The sequence below is a fragment of the Coptis chinensis genome, chromosome 6 (assembly GCF_015680905.1).
Source record: "Coptis chinensis isolate HL-2020 chromosome 6, ASM1568090v1, whole genome shotgun sequence".
NCBI lineage: Eukaryota > Viridiplantae > Streptophyta > Magnoliopsida > Ranunculales > Ranunculaceae > Coptis > Coptis chinensis.
Window position 1 is genome coordinate 149117 of NC_141461.1, and position 17577 is coordinate 166693.

General features: G+C 35.8%; 3 protein-coding genes across 15 annotated transcripts; 1 reads left to right on the forward strand and 2 right to left on the reverse strand.

Moving 5' to 3' along the window:
• Positions 1–149: 149 nt before the first annotated feature.
• HGPT (Hypoxanthine-guanine phosphoribosyltransferase) lies at positions 150–2323 on the reverse strand. The gene is made up of 3 exons (XM_086565740.1): positions 1938–2323; positions 582–746; positions 150–457 (listed from the first exon to the last, which is right to left on the reverse strand). Exons 1-3 carry the CDS (start codon positions 2229–2231, stop codon positions 359–361), a joined length of 558 nt encoding a protein of 185 aa, XP_086421866.1. The 5' UTR covers positions 2232–2323; the 3' UTR covers positions 150–358.
• A 1215-nt stretch (positions 2324–3538) lies between these two features.
• LOC147490424 (polyadenylate-binding protein 3-like) lies at positions 3539–8331 on the forward strand. The gene is made up of 7 exons (XM_086564947.1): positions 3539–4012; positions 4711–5489; positions 5588–5665; positions 5751–5840; positions 6480–6776; positions 7421–7630; positions 7786–8331. Exons 1-7 carry the CDS (start codon positions 3751–3753, stop codon positions 8014–8016), a joined length of 1947 nt encoding a protein of 648 aa, XP_086421073.1. The 5' UTR covers positions 3539–3750; the 3' UTR covers positions 8017–8331.
• A 1972-nt stretch (positions 8332–10303) lies between these two features.
• On the reverse strand, positions 10304–17393 carry LOC147490425 (uncharacterized). Of its 13 annotated transcripts, none has more exons than XR_015198015.1 (10): positions 17072–17270; positions 16005–16056; positions 15435–15508; positions 15001–15102; positions 14112–14255; positions 13413–13464; positions 12326–12399; positions 11918–12007; positions 10963–11074; positions 10304–10603 (listed from the first exon to the last, which is right to left on the reverse strand). XR_015198015.1 is itself a non-coding variant. In XM_086564951.1 (10 exons), the coding sequence occupies exons 1-9, from the start codon at positions 17206–17208 to the stop codon at positions 10980–10982; spliced, it is 804 nt and encodes a 267-aa protein (XP_086421077.1). In that variant the 5' UTR covers positions 17209–17270; the 3' UTR covers positions 10304–10603; positions 10963–10979. The 13 variants fall into 13 exon arrangements, 9 of the variants coding, with proteins under 9 accessions (XP_086421077.1, XP_086421076.1, XP_086421080.1 ...); XR_015198014.1 differs by having other exon boundaries at positions 10955–11074; XM_086564951.1 differs by having other exon boundaries at positions 10963–11058.
• Positions 17394–17577: the final 184 nt, after the last annotated feature.

A 17577-nucleotide genomic window follows, 5' to 3' on the forward strand; every position in this document is an offset into this window, starting at 1 on the left:
GTCTGAGTGTTTCCGTTACTTTTCTTCCTATCTGACAATGCTGGATTCTAAACCGTATCCATAATTTTACCAATTATAAAGCAGCTTTCAGTCCAACTTCCTTGTTAATAATTATAATTATTGAAAATAACTATAACTTATGCTAGTAATTTTAATGGATAACATGGCTTATGACTATTATTATTACTGGTTGAACTCAAAGTCCATTCATGACTTACGCACGCAACTGGAGAAATGTAGTACAATTTGATTGTCTTTGAGGCTACACTTGATTTTCACTTTTCAGTTTGAAAATGTTTGTACATTTATTTGAAGAATAATGTAAATCGTAACGGCGAAGCTGGTCCAATACTCGAATTTAATTGTATAGTTCAGGCTTCAACACCCCAACATAAGGTAAGTTCCTGTAGAGTTCAGCAAAGTCCATGCCATATCCCACCACGAAATAATCTGGACACTGCGAGAGTAAATGAATACATTGATAATTAGATTTGTTTTTCTAATGGTGCACGATTTCACGGTAACAACAACTTTCAGGCCTTTATTACCATCCAAGACAAGATCTACCAGGGATATCATACCTCAAAACCACGATAGAATTTTCCTCCACCCACCATTTCAAAATGAACTTTACGTCTTGCAGGTTTGTCAAGGAAAGTACAAACTGATACTGAACAAACTCCTTTTGACTCCAGGTGTGAAATGAGACAGAATAGTGTATTTCCAGTGTCTACAATATCCTCAACCTATAACACGGGAATGTTAATGAAGTCAAAGATTGAACATTAACAGAAGTACTATAAAAAAGTTCGGTAACAATACAAATATTGTCGGATAATCAACAAGAAATGGCACAGCCGCATGGGACATATCTACAACAACACTTGTTTAAAAAATCACGAGTCAAAAGGTTTGGGTCCTTCAGAAAAAGATGGAACCATGGAAAAGTACTTATAAATTGCCTTTCACATGTCCTGGGAGGTCTCAAAAACTCTTAATTATTTTTCAGATAATCTAAGTATGATCGGGCGAAAATAGAGCCTGTGATGCTGAAGACCTAGTTCAAAACCTATCTTCACTGACCAATACACACCGCAGAACAGAACAAATTGTAATCAAAGCATGCTCAATACAAATCAATTTTCAGATGAAGATAAATCTGACAGCACCACTGAAGACTCAATGATCTCCAACACGACTATAACCTATTTGTTTATCATTTCATACAATTGTAATGGTGCCTTACCAAAATTCAACCGATGAATGGATACTTACACATCTACAAAACCTTTTACCAAAATTCAATCAAGAATTGGTGCCATTAGGAACCTAATAAGAGATCTAAAATTCTAAATGCAAAACAAAAGGAAGTTGTAGCTACAAAAATTCAGTCCCCTGGTCCAACAAACATGTTTAGCTCTTGGTCTCTTACACACAGTCATGTCTCCACTTCTGTAAGCTTTTGTAAACTTGACACGTAATATAATGTATTCATTTTCCCTAGGTTACATGGACACGCCATATTTTGAAAAAAATCTGTGTCGGATACGTATCCACGTGTCCGTGTCTGTATCCGTGTCGGACACACACGGACACGTATTGTATTTAATTTACCTCAAATTTCTGATTTACCATCTAATTTAATAAAAATTTATAATTATTAAAAAATTAATTAATTATTCCTATCCGTGTCCCCATGTCGATCTTCAACTGCTCGCCGTATCCGACACCCCGTATCCGTGTCGGACACCGACACGCGTGCCCGTGTCAATGTAACCTAGCATTTTCCAACTTTTAGTCTGTGCTTAAAAAAAATACACTTTTACACACTATATACTACATAGTACATACAGAAATTGCAGAAAACATATCTAACAGATTGAAATGTAACAATACAAATGCCAAACATAAAAATGCACAGATATACTATTACATACCAGAATGACATGCTTTCCATTGATATCAATCTTCACATCAGATGAAATCTTTGGCTTGCCACTAGATTCAGTACCAAACCCATAAGATTCAACTCTAACAAAATCAACAGAAATTGGTAGCTTAATTTTCTTAACTAAGTCAGATAAGAACATAAATGCCCCAGTGGCAACACCAATTACAACCAAAGAAGTAGTCTTTTCTTTGAAATCAGTAGAAATTTCGAAAGCTAGTTCGGAAACTCGTTCTAATATTTGGTCTTCTGTCCATATGATTCTTTCTATGTGTTCTTCCATGATTATTGGAAGAAGAAAAATGGACAAGGGGTTTAGGGTTTTAGGTTTGGGTTTATGGGTGTTTATTTAAAATGGATGGAGCGCAGGACCACTGGATAGGGAAATGAAAGGTGGTTAAGTCGTTATCGTTGGGTTGGGCCAGTGGTTCCCTGGTTGCTGGGCCGGCCCTTTTGGTTGGACTTGGAACTGATTTTTGCATGATTTTGTAGTTCATAAAGATATTAGTTTAAAACTCCTTGCATCGAAGTGCTTAATCGATGAAGAAGGATAATAATTACCTATTTGTAAAGGCTTTATTTAGTGATTAGCCTTACAGGTTAGGCTTTATTTAGTTTAAATAGGTTAGATATTTGGCTGAATTCAAGTATGAATGAATTGCCTTCGTATCAAGTATTCCAGTGTCTTTGAATCAAGTCAGACATAGTTCTTCTTATGCTTTTATAGTAGTTTAGTGATTTTTCTTTTTCCTTCTTTTCAAGTCACATTCTTTATTAGGAGATATCAATGAGCAATGAATATAGCGCTTTGTAACGGTCAATATTTCCATATCTAGACGGAGCGAATTGGATTAGGTCTTGGCATCAACAGGGCCGGCCCTAAGTTTCCAAAGGCCCAATGCAAAGTCCGCAACATGGGGCCTATTTGTTTACTTTTTCTGGGCTATTGTTTGGATTTTAATACCATAGTGGGCTTTGTATAGCTTAATGGGGCCTTTAGTTTCGGTTTAATTTGGGGGCCCTATGCAAGGGCTTAGACAGCATAGGCCCAGGGCTGGCCCTGGGCATCAACCTGACGGAGATCTTTATAACCAACTTGCATTGGAAGTTATCGACATGGACATAATTGCTTGTGTACTTGTGCATTTTCTTCAAGGGCAAGTGTTGGAGGACAAAATGAAGTTAGGCCAAAGATGTTAGTGATGGTGACTAGTAAGATATGATATGATATGTGATCCATAAACTTTACCTTCTTCCCCTTTGTTATTTTTCCCCAAGTCTAATTAATAAAGTTTTTGAAATAAATGGTTTAGTTTCAGTTGTGTTGACGACATTGCACTAGCACTATTGTGGGGTGGATTCCACGATTGAATGGGCCTAGTTTTTAATCCGCAGGCTTATCATATATACCCATTAACACAGATGCACTTTATTCCTTTGTTTAACGCCGAAAAGTTATCTTTTTTGTCAAACGTCACAACCGAAACCACGCGCCTTTTCATAAGAATCTAACTACTGAATCTCCACGTGGACAATACCCGCACGTGTAGAAACCTTAAAAACCCCAAAGAATCGTATCACTGACATTCTCTTCTGACTCCAACTGTTTTTTCTCCAGCCTCTTTTCTTCTCTTTCCTGTTTTTTTTTTTTTTCCTTCAAAAAAAAAAAAAATCTAAAAAAACCAAAACCAAAAAAATAGTAACGTCCTATTTTCTCTCCTTCATTCCAAACCATAATAATCAAAAGTTTTTTTTTTTTTTCGATTATTAGGCATTGGCCTGTTTTAATAAGATTAAGAAGAATGACAAGTAGTAGTGTTCAACAACAACCAATGACACCAGTGTCACCAATGAACACCACACAACCAATGCAACAAGGAGGAGGACTGTTTATTAGTAATGCCTCATTGTATGTTGGTGATCTTGATCCATCAGTGACTGATGATCAACTTTTGGAACTTTTTTCACAAGTTGGTACTGTTGCATCTGTTAGGATTTGTAAAGATCAGATCAGACAAGCTTCTCTTGGTTATGGTTATGTCAATTATAATAACTTTCAAGAGGGTAAAATTTTTATCTTTTTGATATTATTCTTTATTGTGTCTTTCTATGTGTTATATTGTTTGATTTAGTGGATGTCATGGATTGTTGTTACTTTTTTAGGCCAGCATTATTGGTTGTAGTCTGTATTTAGATACTGTCTCGATTGTTATATAAATTCGAGGTGGGTTGATTATGATCTAAGTACTTGCCCTTAAACCTTGGATTCAGGGAATTGAATAGCATGCCAAAGAATTTAGTGATAGCGCTAATTGCATTACATCTATGTTTTAATTGATTGAATAAATTCGATTGCGCAATAAATCACTTTTGAAGGTTTGAGCAGTCTGTTTGCCAAATTGAGTTTCTGCCATATGCGGTTATTTTAATTATTGTTTGATTGTTGGACTAACCTTTTGTTCCTTACCGGACCTTGCTATCTAATATTCTCTCTGTTTTTTATAAGACGACATGTTCTTTTGATAGATCATATCAATCAATATATGAATTCTTAGCAACATACTAGTAGCTTTTAACAATAATAGTAATAATAATAATAATAATAAATCATGTTCAAGACCATCCCCCCAGAATCCTCAGCATTTGCCATTTGGATCTATTATTGCAGCTATTTGAACAAGCGGTTAAGACATTTTTATCGGTCTCATACTAGAAGTTATGTCGGTCTTTTCCTGTCTGATCATTTGAATTGTACATTGCAGCTAAATTGGCGATGGAGATATTGAACTTCACACCTCTCAATGGGAAGCCCATCAGGATTATGTTGTCACATCGAGACCCTAGCATCCGCAAAAGTGGACATGCTAATGTCTTTATCAAGAATTTGGACCCGGAAATAGATAACAAGAACTTGCATGATTCTTTTTCTCCATTTGGCAAGGTTCTTTCATGCAAGGTGGCTACTGATTTGAATGGGCACTCTAAAGGTTATGGATATGTGCAGTTTGAGCAGGAGGAAGCTGCACAAAATGCTATTAAAGGTCTGGATGGAATGTTGATGAATGATATAGAGGTCTCTGTTGGTTTTTTCGTCCGTAAACAAGAGAGACATCAAGCAGACGGATCTGAAAAAGATACCAATCTCTATGTAAAGAATTTTTCTGAAACACTTACTGATGAGGACCTTAAGAAAATTTTTAGTGCTTATGGTACCATTACTCATGCCTCTGTTATGAAGGATGTGAACAGTGGAAAATCTAAAGGTTTTGGTTTTGTTAAGTTTGGGAAGTCAGATGATGCTGCTTCTGCAATTGAGAAACTGAACGGATATAGTCATAATGATAAGGTCTGGTACGTTGGGCTGGCTAAGAGCAAGACTGAAAGAAAGGCAGAGTTGAAGACCAAATTTGAACAAGAAAGCAGCGGTAGACATGATAAACTACAGGGTGCTAATTTATATTTGAAAAATCTTGATAATGACTTTAGTGATGAGAAACTAGAGGAGATGTTTTCTCAATTTGGGACGATAACTTCCCACACGGTATGACCTAGCATTATGGAAAATTTATTTCATGCTATTTCATTCGTTTTTCCTATGATGTATGTAACCACCTAACATCCTTCTTTGGTTTTCTGCAGGTCAAGCGCGATTTGCAAGGGCAGAGCATGGGCTATGGTTTTGTTGCATTTTCTACTCCTGAGGATGCTGCTAAAGCAGTATGTTGTCTTTGATCCCACCATATTTACACACATACATACATAATACATAATGAGCTCTTAAAAGTATGCATTTTCTTATTAGGTGAACGAAATGAATGGAAAGATGATTGGACGAAAACCTCTGTACGTTGCTGTGGCCCAGCGCAAAGAAGAGAGGAAAGCTAGGCTGCAGGTATGTAGGGAACCCAACATTTATTTAGCATGTTCTTTTACATATTATAACCTGCTTTCATAGTTGTTCATTCTTTATTAGGATTTTGAAAATTGTCACAATATGACCATTAGAACCATATTCAGGAGATACACTACAATTCGATCGCTTAGTGTCCTATTTTTTCTTGCAATAAGTTTAGTATGAGAAATTTCCAGTTTATGCGCTGGACTGATCTGCAAAACAAGCAACAACTTGAATAATAGTATACTATTGTATCTGAAGATTTTACCTGAGGCTTTCTCTGCCCTACTGGATGATTGTGATTGCAGTTAAATCTAATCTTGTATGTATGCTTTATTAAACGGATAGTCATTATCATGCTTGTTCTACGTTGTCCAAGTGTTCAAGTAGCTGTTTTTCAGTTTCTCTTCTTGGAGATTTTTAATAAAGTTTAATACATGTTAGTGGTTATTAATTTGTTTAAACGCAACAGATTCGAACTTTCTGCTTTATCTTATGTTAGGACAGGTTATAACATTCTGGTAAGATTTGTCGTCATATGGATATAGTGTCTTTAATACATAGTTCTTAACATAAGCTTCGTAAATTTGTTAAAAATGATGCTTATTCCAATTTTGATACTATTATCTTTTCTAGGCACATTTTGCTCAAATCCGAGCACCAGGAATGACACCTCTACCCTTTGGTATGCCTGGTTTGCATCCAGGGGGGCCTATGCTCGGCCATCAGCAGCTTTATTTTGGACAAGGTTCTCCTGGTTCAATTCCGCCGCACCCTGCAGCGTATGGCTATCAGCAACCATTTTTGCCTGGTTTTCAACCAGGTGTTCACCCAAATTATATGATCCCATACCACCTCCAGAGGCAAGGACAGCCTGGACAAAGAATGGGCGTTAGGAGGGGTGGAGATCCAACACATATGCAACAGCAGCAGGTGTCTGATATTTTTTTATTGTTATATGATAGTTTGTTACATTGTAAATATATTTTGAATTTGATTTTAGATTTGGGTGAGTTTATGGGTTGCAGTCCGTAACCAGATTTACCTAGGATCATGTCTGCTCTCTTATGGACATGGAAGAAATATGAGTTAGCAGCACCTACCTTCTACTAGATTAGATGAAAATAAGGAGTCTTGGTTACTGGTGTGTTTAGAAGGTTGGTGTTTTGTTTCCCATTATTGAATGTGAAATCCTACTAGAACTTTTGACTAACCATCTAGAGGTCAGAGTAAACACAACAAATGCACAATCACTGGTATGCAGTTCCACACGTCTACTGGCCAATGAGGATACAAAATCTTGAAGTTGATTTTAAAGTAGGCCACATTGATTCTGACACTAGTATTACATGTCTTATTATTTTTGGAGTTCTGATACTGAGTTGTCAAAATGTCATCCATACTGATTTTCCTAAATGATGCATGTTTTGTCATGGGTAGTGACTAGTGAGTTTGTGTGTGTCTGTGTCTTCTGTTACAAGTAATATTTATTGGTGTTTACTATTGTGTGCATTGCAGAAACCATGATTTTAGTTGCTGTCAAAATAAATTAGTTTAATTTTTTTTAACCTTTTCAGATGATGCAGCGAAATAATCTAGGGTATAGATACATGACAAATGCAAGGAATGGGTTGGATCCATCTATTGTTCCTCAAGGTCGTACGGGTCCAATGATTCCGTTACCACTTGATGTTTCAGTGACGCCCGTGGCTCCAGTTGATGAGCCGCTATCGGAGCAAACACTCACCTCTGCTTTAGCATCCGCCAGCCCAGAGAAACAACGCGTGGTATACTATGTTCCTACATGTGTTTTCTTCCCTTCTAGTTAAGAGTGTAAATTGTCATAGCAATAAGAGTGATCATTGAGATACTTTTTGCTGCTGTTACTTTTCTGGCCAAAGAGTCCATGGTTATAATTATTTTATATGTTGCCAAATTACAGATATTGGGAGAGCGTCTATTCCCGCTAGTGGAACAACTTCAACCACAGTCACCAGTTGCTAAGATAACAGGAATGCTGCTGGAGATGGACCAGAGGGAGGTACTGCATCTCATAGAGTCCCCAGATGCACTGAAGAAGAAAGTAGGTGAGGCTGTGGATGTTCTCCAGGCAGCTGCTTATGGATCTGCTGATGCTTCAGATCAACTAAATTCATTGTCCCTGAATAATTGAGTTGGTAGCTGAGTTGCTGCAGATAGTGGAGTAATGTGGTATTTTTTTTATTAAAGTTAGGTGACCATTCTTTGAGATAGGTAGAGGTTAGGTCCTTAAAGCACACACTATGATGATTTATCAATTACCTGCTGAAATTATTATTAGGTTATGTTTGGAGATTTAGGAGACATCTCCTGGGTTTTCATTTTATATCTTAGAAGATCAGAAACTTCTAAGATAATAGAGATTATTATTTCTTTCCTTAAAATTCCTGGAGTTCATTTTATTTAATAATTGATAGTATTAACATATATTTATATGGATGTTGATGCCTACATGCTTGTCATTAATTCTTAAAATGAAGATGGTAGCCTTGTTAGAATAATTTTTTTGAGCTTTCAATCGCCTTTTTGTAGTCCTTTTACTATTTGCTAGAGAACCCTGTGAATCTCATTATAGGCCAAAGTGAATGAACTATGATAGAAACATCAGAGAACACACTGCATTCTTTTTTATAGGGCAGGATTATGCATCCGTAACTACTTTCTTTTACAAATACGGATGTAAGTAGAGCAGCAATAAAGCATGCAGCAGGTATAGGAGAATAAAGGTATAACTTGGGGCACCCATGCATTGGGCATTTGAAAACTGAGTTTACTAATGGACGCTGAGCAATAAAGGAAAAAGAGAGTAGCAAGTATAAAAAATTCATAGATCAGATCATTGACTTTACACAATTCACAGGGCAAGATGTGTTTTCTGTTCAAACAATGGACATATCATTCTTCTCTCAACCATTACATATATATAGTGCTGGTCAATTACATTATAGAATACAATACGCTTGTAAAAGTAGTCTTGCGTTTGCATTCAAATAATAATATGAAAGAATTCAAAGCTATACAAAATGCCTCATACTTGCCTGCTGCCACTATTTAATGAGACAAGGTACAGCGGATCATGAGATGAGAGCTGGAAAAGTTGCACCACAATGTATGCACATGTAGTTATGCTGAAATAAAAACAAAAATTTCATTTAGCAATCCTGAATTGATGGTATGGCAAAAACTGATTCAGGCGTGTTTTTGTGCATGTGATTGGGGAGAAAAGAAGGCAGTGTTCATGAGCAACATACAAAATACACATAACAAAGAAGAAAAGACATGCACAATTGAAGTTTAAGTGGAAGATTCAAGTCAGCAATCAAACATATACTCGAGGTTATTCAAATCATTCAAGGTGCCATGAAGACAAAGATGTAGTATTCTTGTTAGATGGCATACATTAACATGGTGTATCCACAGATAATAAGTTCTTAAAAAAGGATCTTACTCTATCATAATTCCAGTGCAATGTATGTGAGTAGGGAGGCCTCTTCCCTCTTTGGTTCCCAGTCCTTTTCCCTTAACAAGAGCTTGGGGCATTTCATAAGAAATAAAAACAATTTTATCTAGGAAAGAAAGGGATGTTGTCCAATGGACATCAGTACAATAGATGGAGCGAAAAAGAAGACTCCAAAAACCTCGCAGTGGTGAAAATAATAGCCAAAAATCTTTTTTCTCTCACTCAAAACACTTATTATCTTTCCATTCTTATTTTGTCATTCTCATCTTTTTTTCATAGCAAACCATCCATTCCATTGATTTTTCATAGAGCAACACTGATGTTGTTGCAGTAGTTTTTATAGTGCAATATTAATGTTGTAGTGGTATTTCTCGATACAACATTGATATTGCAGTGCCACGTCACTATGTCAGTCAACCATGTCAAATTCTCTGTGTCAGTGTAGAATTATTGGCTGATTTTCTTAGTTGATGCACGTTTTGTCATGGGCAGTGACTTCAGTGTCTTCTGTTACAAGTAATAGTTAGTTATTTGTGTTTACTGTATGCCACTGCAGAAACCATGATTTTAGTTGCTGTCAAAATAAGTTAATTTTAATTCTTTTTTTAACCATTCCAGATGATGCACCTCGAAAGATTGCTGGTTCTTAATGCTCCTTTCAATGAAACTTAGACTGCCCATATTAGACAGGGAACTGTTTGCTGTCCACAAGACCTCAGCTGCTGATTGGTGGAGTGATTTAAGAGAGGTATATTGATCACCAAGTTTCACCTCATCTCTAAGCACGAGATGTAAAGTTGAAATGGCACAACTAGTACGTTTTAATAGTAGCGATGAGCTGAACATTAACCCTACACAGAGGCTGTGTCCATTTTAACTTTCTTTTCCAGCATAATTTGGGATTAGTGCTAATTTATGCTCTGGGAAAGTAATCAACTTCTTTAATGTCCCACTCCCAAACTGTTTACGAAACACACTGGGAGACTTTATAATGCTTCAACTCCGTAGTAGGAAAGACACCAAAAGATTGGGTTTTGGTACTGAATACAAAGTTAAAAGAATGTTGTCCATGACCTGATCTTAACAAACAAAAACGAAGATTCTAGTACATATATTTCTTCAATGTCTTAGTCGCTAAGCACCCATGTACAATTAGCTGTAAATTGAGTACCAAAATCTTTCAACATTTCCTCTTGTCCCAAAGAAAAGCATATAGTGATCAAGAACTTAGCCGAGATTGTTCAACGTCTTAAAACCATCCCTTACAAGAAAGAAAAAGTGACAGGAACAAAATCAGTTTTATGAAAGGTATACAAAGGTGATAAAGTCATAAAAAAGAGAAAAAACATAATAACATTTGGAGAAACATAAACTATCCAGAAGAAATAAAGTTTGTTAAATTTCTAGATGACTGATAAAACTAGAGCATTGAGTTTTAACAATGAAGTTGGTGCCAGAATGCTTAATTCTAAAACAACTCTAACATCCACAGCGTCTGTAGTGGCTATCTAATAAGTACATCTAACTAATGTTACAATTCAACGTCTCATATTTTCAGAAGAACGACAATATGTGCATATTATCCAAGGAATCTAAACAAAAAATATATAACCTATGTACTTGTATGGATGTGTGGCTTAGTCTTGCATAGGATGCAAAGTCCTAAAGTAGAATTTGTCCCTACACTGGTACCAACTGTTCTCAGGTGTCTGCTTCCTGCGATACAGTTTGCCTGCATTAGAGAGGGCAACACTCCTATTTTCAATTACTCGGGTAGAACAGCAAGAGATACAATAGTGAAGGAGAAAAAGCAAAAAGCAAAATACTTGAAAAGCATAGTGATGTTTATTATTAGTTAGTTATAAGCAAAATAATTAATGGACACGAAGATTTTCCCGTTCAAACATTTGCCAGAGAATAACTAATGGACGTGTTGAGCAATAAAGGAAAAAGAGAGAAGTGAGTATGGGTGTGCATAAAACCGGCCAAACCGACAGAACCAAACCGATCGGTTTCAGGTCAGGTCAGTTTGGTTAAATATATATATGAAAACCAATAGGGTCGGTTCGGTCATCAGTTTAGTCCCAAACCAGAACTGAACCGAACCGCTATATATATAATACATATTAGAATATACATATTTAATTTAATTTAAAAATATGTGAAAACCGGTCAGTTTTGGTCTGTTAAACCGTAACCCAGTCAGTTCGGTTCGGGCATCAGTTAGGCTGGAAATTGATTCGGTTTCGTTAGTAACTTAGTATAACACAGTCGGTTCAGTTAATAAACCGATAGGGTTAGTTCGGTCGTCAGTTTAATCCCAAACCCGACCCCTGCACACCCCTAGTAGTGAGTATAAAGATTTCATGGAGCAGATCATTGACTTTATAAAATTCACAGGGCAAGATGTATTTTCCGTTCAAGCAATGGGCAGATCATTCTTCTCTCAACCATCACATATTGTGCTGGTCAATTATATTACAGAATACAATTATGCTTGTAAAAGTAGTCTTGCGTTTGCATTCAGATAATAATATGAAAGAACTCAAAGTTATACAAAATGTCTCATACTTGCCTGCTGCTACTATTCAACAAGGTAAGGTACAGTGGATCTTGAGACGAGAGCTGGAAAAGTTGTACCACAATGTATGCACATGTAGTTATGCTGAAATTAGAACCAAAATTTCAGTTAGCAATCCAGAATTGACAGTACGGCAGAAAATGATTCAGAGCATGTTTTCGTGCATGCGGGGAGAAAAGAAGGTCATGTTCATGAGAAACATATAAAATACACGTAAAAAAGAAGAAAAGACATGTAGAATTGATGTTTAAATGGAAGATTCAAGTCATCAAATCAAACTTATACTGGAGGTTACTCAAATCATTTCAAGGTACCACGAAGACAAAAATGCTGTATTAGTGTGAGATGACATACATTAATGTATTGACAGATACAATGGGTCAATTTGGGAAAAAATTTAACCTTCCAAAACATATCAACAGAACGATCCAAAGTAATGCACTAATCCATTGCGCTTCCTTGTAGACGACCCAGACCTAATAAAACAATTACGTAGAAGAAACATGTTGGCTCATGTGCTACAATTGAAAATCTAGAATATCTAAACAATCATACTCAACCCAAAAGCTTGTTTCGGCAATAAAAGTAATAAAATGATCACCCTGATAAACCTTTACTAGCACAATTACAACTAATGTACCCGTGTTTGCCTGGGGAATTGGTTCTTAAAAATGGATCTTACTCTATCATAATTCCAGTGCAATGTATGTGAGTAAAGAGGCCACTTTCCTCTTTGGTTTCCAGTCCCTTTTCATCAAGAAGAGCTTGTGGCATTTCAAAAGAAAGAAAAACAATTTTATCTAGGAAAGAACGAGATGTTTTCCAATGGGCATCGGTACAATAGATGGAGCGAAAAAGGAGCCTCCAAAAACCAATACATGCATCTTACATATTATGCTTTATGAATGGTAAAAGTAGTTTCTATCTATACGGAATTCTTGTTTATTGACCTAGGCCAAGGGGGGAGGGGAGAACAATGTACAAGAATATCTACCAGGTAAAAAGGCGCTTCGTGAGCACTTGTGTACTGAGTTTCACTTATCCGGTTAAATGACTTTCCCCTAATCGGTTTTCAAAATAAATTCAGAATCATTAACCTACCCAACTACATAATCCTTATAACAAATAGAAAAAGGAAAAACATATAAGTCCATGGTCCACCAATGATGTTTGAATTTATACATGGAACCTAAGTTACATTGACACGGATACGTGAGTCTGTATCCGACATGGTGAAATATCAAAACTTGTGGAATATCACATACAATATGTGTCCGTGTCGTGTCCGACACGTATTGTTTGCCACCCACTAGAACAAGTAAAAGAACCTAGAGGTCATGAACTTAAAAAACCGAAGAAGCAAGAAAACAGATGCAACCAAGGAAGCTAGCCTATTAGCTTGATTATGGGGTGTCCATTTCACATAGCATAGAACATAAACTTCCGCGTCAAGCACTTTCCATTAAAGAAAAGCACAGCACTGACATACCGAGATAGCCACGATGTTGATATAAAAATCAACCAGTGTTGCTGTCAACCACCTGCAAATGTTTTGGCAAGCCCTGATTTAGCTTACTGAGATATATGGACCATAAATCAACAGAGCCATAACGATTAGAAAATAGAGGCATGAAACCCTAAGAACAGTCAAATGGAAATGCTGCTCGCGAGTGTAGCCAATGGCTACACAATATCTTCTAAGCGTAAAACAGATATCAATAAGCACACCAGGCAGAAAAGAAGAATAAAACAATAAATGATACAAGAATGAATGGTGTTGTTTTCAACTGAACATCTGAGGATTAAATAAATTAATAATAGAAAAGAAAATACACAAATATAAATTTCATTTTCTGTGAGGTTTGCAAAAAAAAAATTGATCAATAACAAGAGTCAAACCAGGTCACTTTTCTACTTACCAAAGCGTCCCAGGTTTAACATACATTTGAGAAATCATAAAAGAAAAGCTTGGGTCACCTGTGAAATAATCATATAATAGCAACTACTGAAGCTGTATATTTAAGAGACCTAGTTTTTTAGAAGAAAAGAAATAATGCTTAAAGTGTAGATTTAATCTTCGCATCAAACCCTATGTCTATTATCCTACCTGGCGTATTATGTTTTAGATATACGCTCTTTTTAGATAACTTATTTAAATGTAACTAAAAATGCCAAGGAAAATACTTACGGTGTCAAAAGCTCTTTGCGGAAAGGAGAACCATCAGTAAGGATAGTGGATATCAGGGTTCCCAACATCAAACAACCAAGAGCAGTGAACAAGAATCGTGCAGCCACAACTGAGAAAAATGTCTTCTTTCTTTCAGAATCATTCCTAAGTAAGAAAAGTATTCTTCAGTGTTCAGTAAGAAATGATAGATGAAAAGAAAAAGTATCATTTCAGAGTAAAAGTTTATTCATATGTGAGAATCATGTTTTCTCTCTTTCATCATTCAATTAATAATTTGTTATGAAAAAAAGTATTTTGAGGTACGTTATGAAAAGAATACAAATGCAATCCTGAACTAGAAAAAAAAAGCCATTGGGAAAACCAACTTAATCAGCACCCAAAACAAGAAAGAAGACGAATAAAGGAAAAATTGATACATGAGAGAATGAAAGAAAGGTCCACTTGCAGACATACACATATTTGTTACTTTGCCAGAACATTTGGAAGAGAAAAATGACAAGATTTTTGAAGACCAAATGTCACTGGAACAAATATATGTCAAATGAAGTCTTGTTTGTGGGTGTGGGCTTCTTCCGTCATTAAGACTAGAGTTTGAGTTATGAAACCTCATTTTTTGGTGGAGAAGACGTAATATTTGCATAACTATCCATCTAATCAAGCTTATCTGTGTAAGGTAGGTTGTACTATAATTTTTAATCATGAACAGAATCAGAGCAAACCAACTGATGAGCTTGGAAATAGGCGTAGGCTTCAGCGTTTTTAATTATGACTATTAAATTTATTGAAATACAAAAGCCGTGGACTAGGATGGATTTGATCAATAAGCAGTTTCAGAGTTAAGAGAAATCCCTAATTTGTATTTAATTGTGCCAACTGATTGTGAGCTTACTTGTTGTCTTGCCGCACTAACACATAGTACATTGGGTCTTGTGAAGGATCTTGAGGTGAGAACTTGAAGAGTTGCAAAAGAATGAATGTGCAAGTAGTAACACTGAGAAAATGAAAGTAAAGAGTCAGTTTTAATCAAACAAAATGGAAATTTCAAAAGTTCACTGTACAGGAGGAAAGATTTACTAGAATGTACATGCATGTTTATTCAAGTTTTAAGCATATACAAATTAAAGCTGAAAAGATTCTCGACAACTGCTAAAATATTATATAAAAATGCCAGTGGAAGACAAAGTAGTATGTAATTTACTGAAATAAATTTGTTAGGATTTTCCTATATACCAATGGGACTCCCCTCATTATATTTTCACAAGAATGCATTACTATTATGGAAAAATCGAATACAAAAATATAAATAGGAAGACATATATATACCTGCCCAAACACACAAACAAAATTATCCAAACCACTGCACTGATCCAATTTGGTACCTTGTAGGAAACCCAAGCCTGACATGATAAACAAGTAGAACAACATGTATTATCGGTTTGTACTTTTACAACACAAACAACATAAAATGAAAATTCCCTTGTAGCGCTCACCTGATTTTATTCCAGAGGGTTTTATTATCATTGTTACAGAACAATGCTTGTAATGGATTTTGAGGCCTTGCAAGGTGGTCTTTTTATTTATAAGCATACAGAAAGTCATGTGAGGAACATGCTGAACTACCACTAGAACTTCTTTTCATCACTCTTTCTATGCAAAAAAGTACACTACCCATTTTAAGTCATATAGGATGACTAACATATAACTTACATGGTTTTAGTTGGCATCTGACAAATGTATGCCAAATGTGTGTGTGGGAGATAAATGAATGAAACCATGGTATCATTCAGTTCAAATCTAACGGGTGGTTCAGTTCCTTAAAAGAAAAAACAACAGATAACCTTTAAGCGTGATTGCAGATAATGACAGAGCAGAGATAAAGTCGATTTGACTTACCGCCAGAGCAAATATAGTAATGTAGAAATCAACCAAGGTTGCTGCCATCCACCTGAGAAAAGTTCACACATGTAATCAGACCAAAGCAAATATATAATGTTAAATACATACTCATAACAGAAGTAAATTTGATTCTAGTCCAAGGGCCCAAAGAAGGAAAAAAAAAAGTTATAGGGAAAACTCAAATGCTACTTTGCTGAGTGTATATATGTGACTAGCCTCCACAATTGAAAACAAGTCCATGAATTGAGCTTGTCATTAAGAAGATTAAAAGCAAGCCCTTGGAATTTAGAAGAAAAAGTATTAGAAGTTTATACTAGGGGTAATCATGATAAGCGCGGGATGAGGTATTCATTTCCATCTTTGAGGCTAATACAGGACTTCCAGGAGAATAGCAGGAAATGTAATGAGGAAAATCATAAAGTGACGCTTGCTTTAAACACAAAGATGGGGTAGTTAGGATGATGATGTAATTGCAATTTATGAGCTGTAGGCAGCGAAACTAGGTGATGTGAGGAAACCATGAAATAAAAACAGACAATTCCTAGACGAGTTCAATAATTCCAATCGGGTAATGAAACCGTCTTCTTTGAAAGGGACCATAGATTAAAAAAACAGTAGAATTTGTACATCAACTATCCTTTTGATGATATAAAATTCTCTAACAGACTTAACTTCTTGTTTGACACTACATTTGATGAACAGAAAGTAAATAATATAGTAAACCACTCCTCCCGGCTCTCGCCCACTATCCAATTACTAACACACTAATAGTCCCAACAGGGAAAACAAGTCCTACATAATAAACACTCTAAAATTTCTTTACATTACCCAAACATAATTCAAAACCTCCATACATTGCTTGATGGGCTTCTTCAGTTGGAATATGGATAAATATCTAAATCAACACTGCATTCATGGTTACTCACATTCATCACAACAGAAAAAACCACAATTCAATAAAATAATCAAACCCAACATAATCAAAAGAAAAAAAAACAAGATGGGCTATCATCAAAATGAATAAAGATTAAATTTTTGAAGAGAAGTAAGAATAAACTACTTACGGAGTTAAAAGCTCTTTGCGAAAAGGAAGACCATCAATGCAAAGAGTGTAGATTAAAGTGCCCAACATTAAACAAAGCAATACACTGAACAAACATTTTAACACATTTACTTGTTGTGAACAAGAAGAAGAAGACATTTTTTTTTTTTTTTTTTTTTTGGGTTTAATGAACTGCAGAAGAACAAGAAGAAAACAAGTTTAGCTTGTTAACTGTTTGGTTTTGTTTTGTGTTTTATATGGTTAAGTAGTGTCCACGACATCAGAGCAATTTCAATGGAGAGCTGCTAAAAGTGGCACATAGGCTTTTTAGTTTGTGTACCCAAATTTGACACCCAAAAAAAAAAAAATCAATCGTTGATAGTTTTTGCCGTCCATCCATTATTTTGTAACTTGCATTGAATTTTTTTTAGATGGACGACACAATTTATGTCGTCCGTCGAAATTTAACACACGGACGTCATAGTTTGTCGTCCGTCTCCCGAATTTATTATAGCAGTTGCTAGCGAA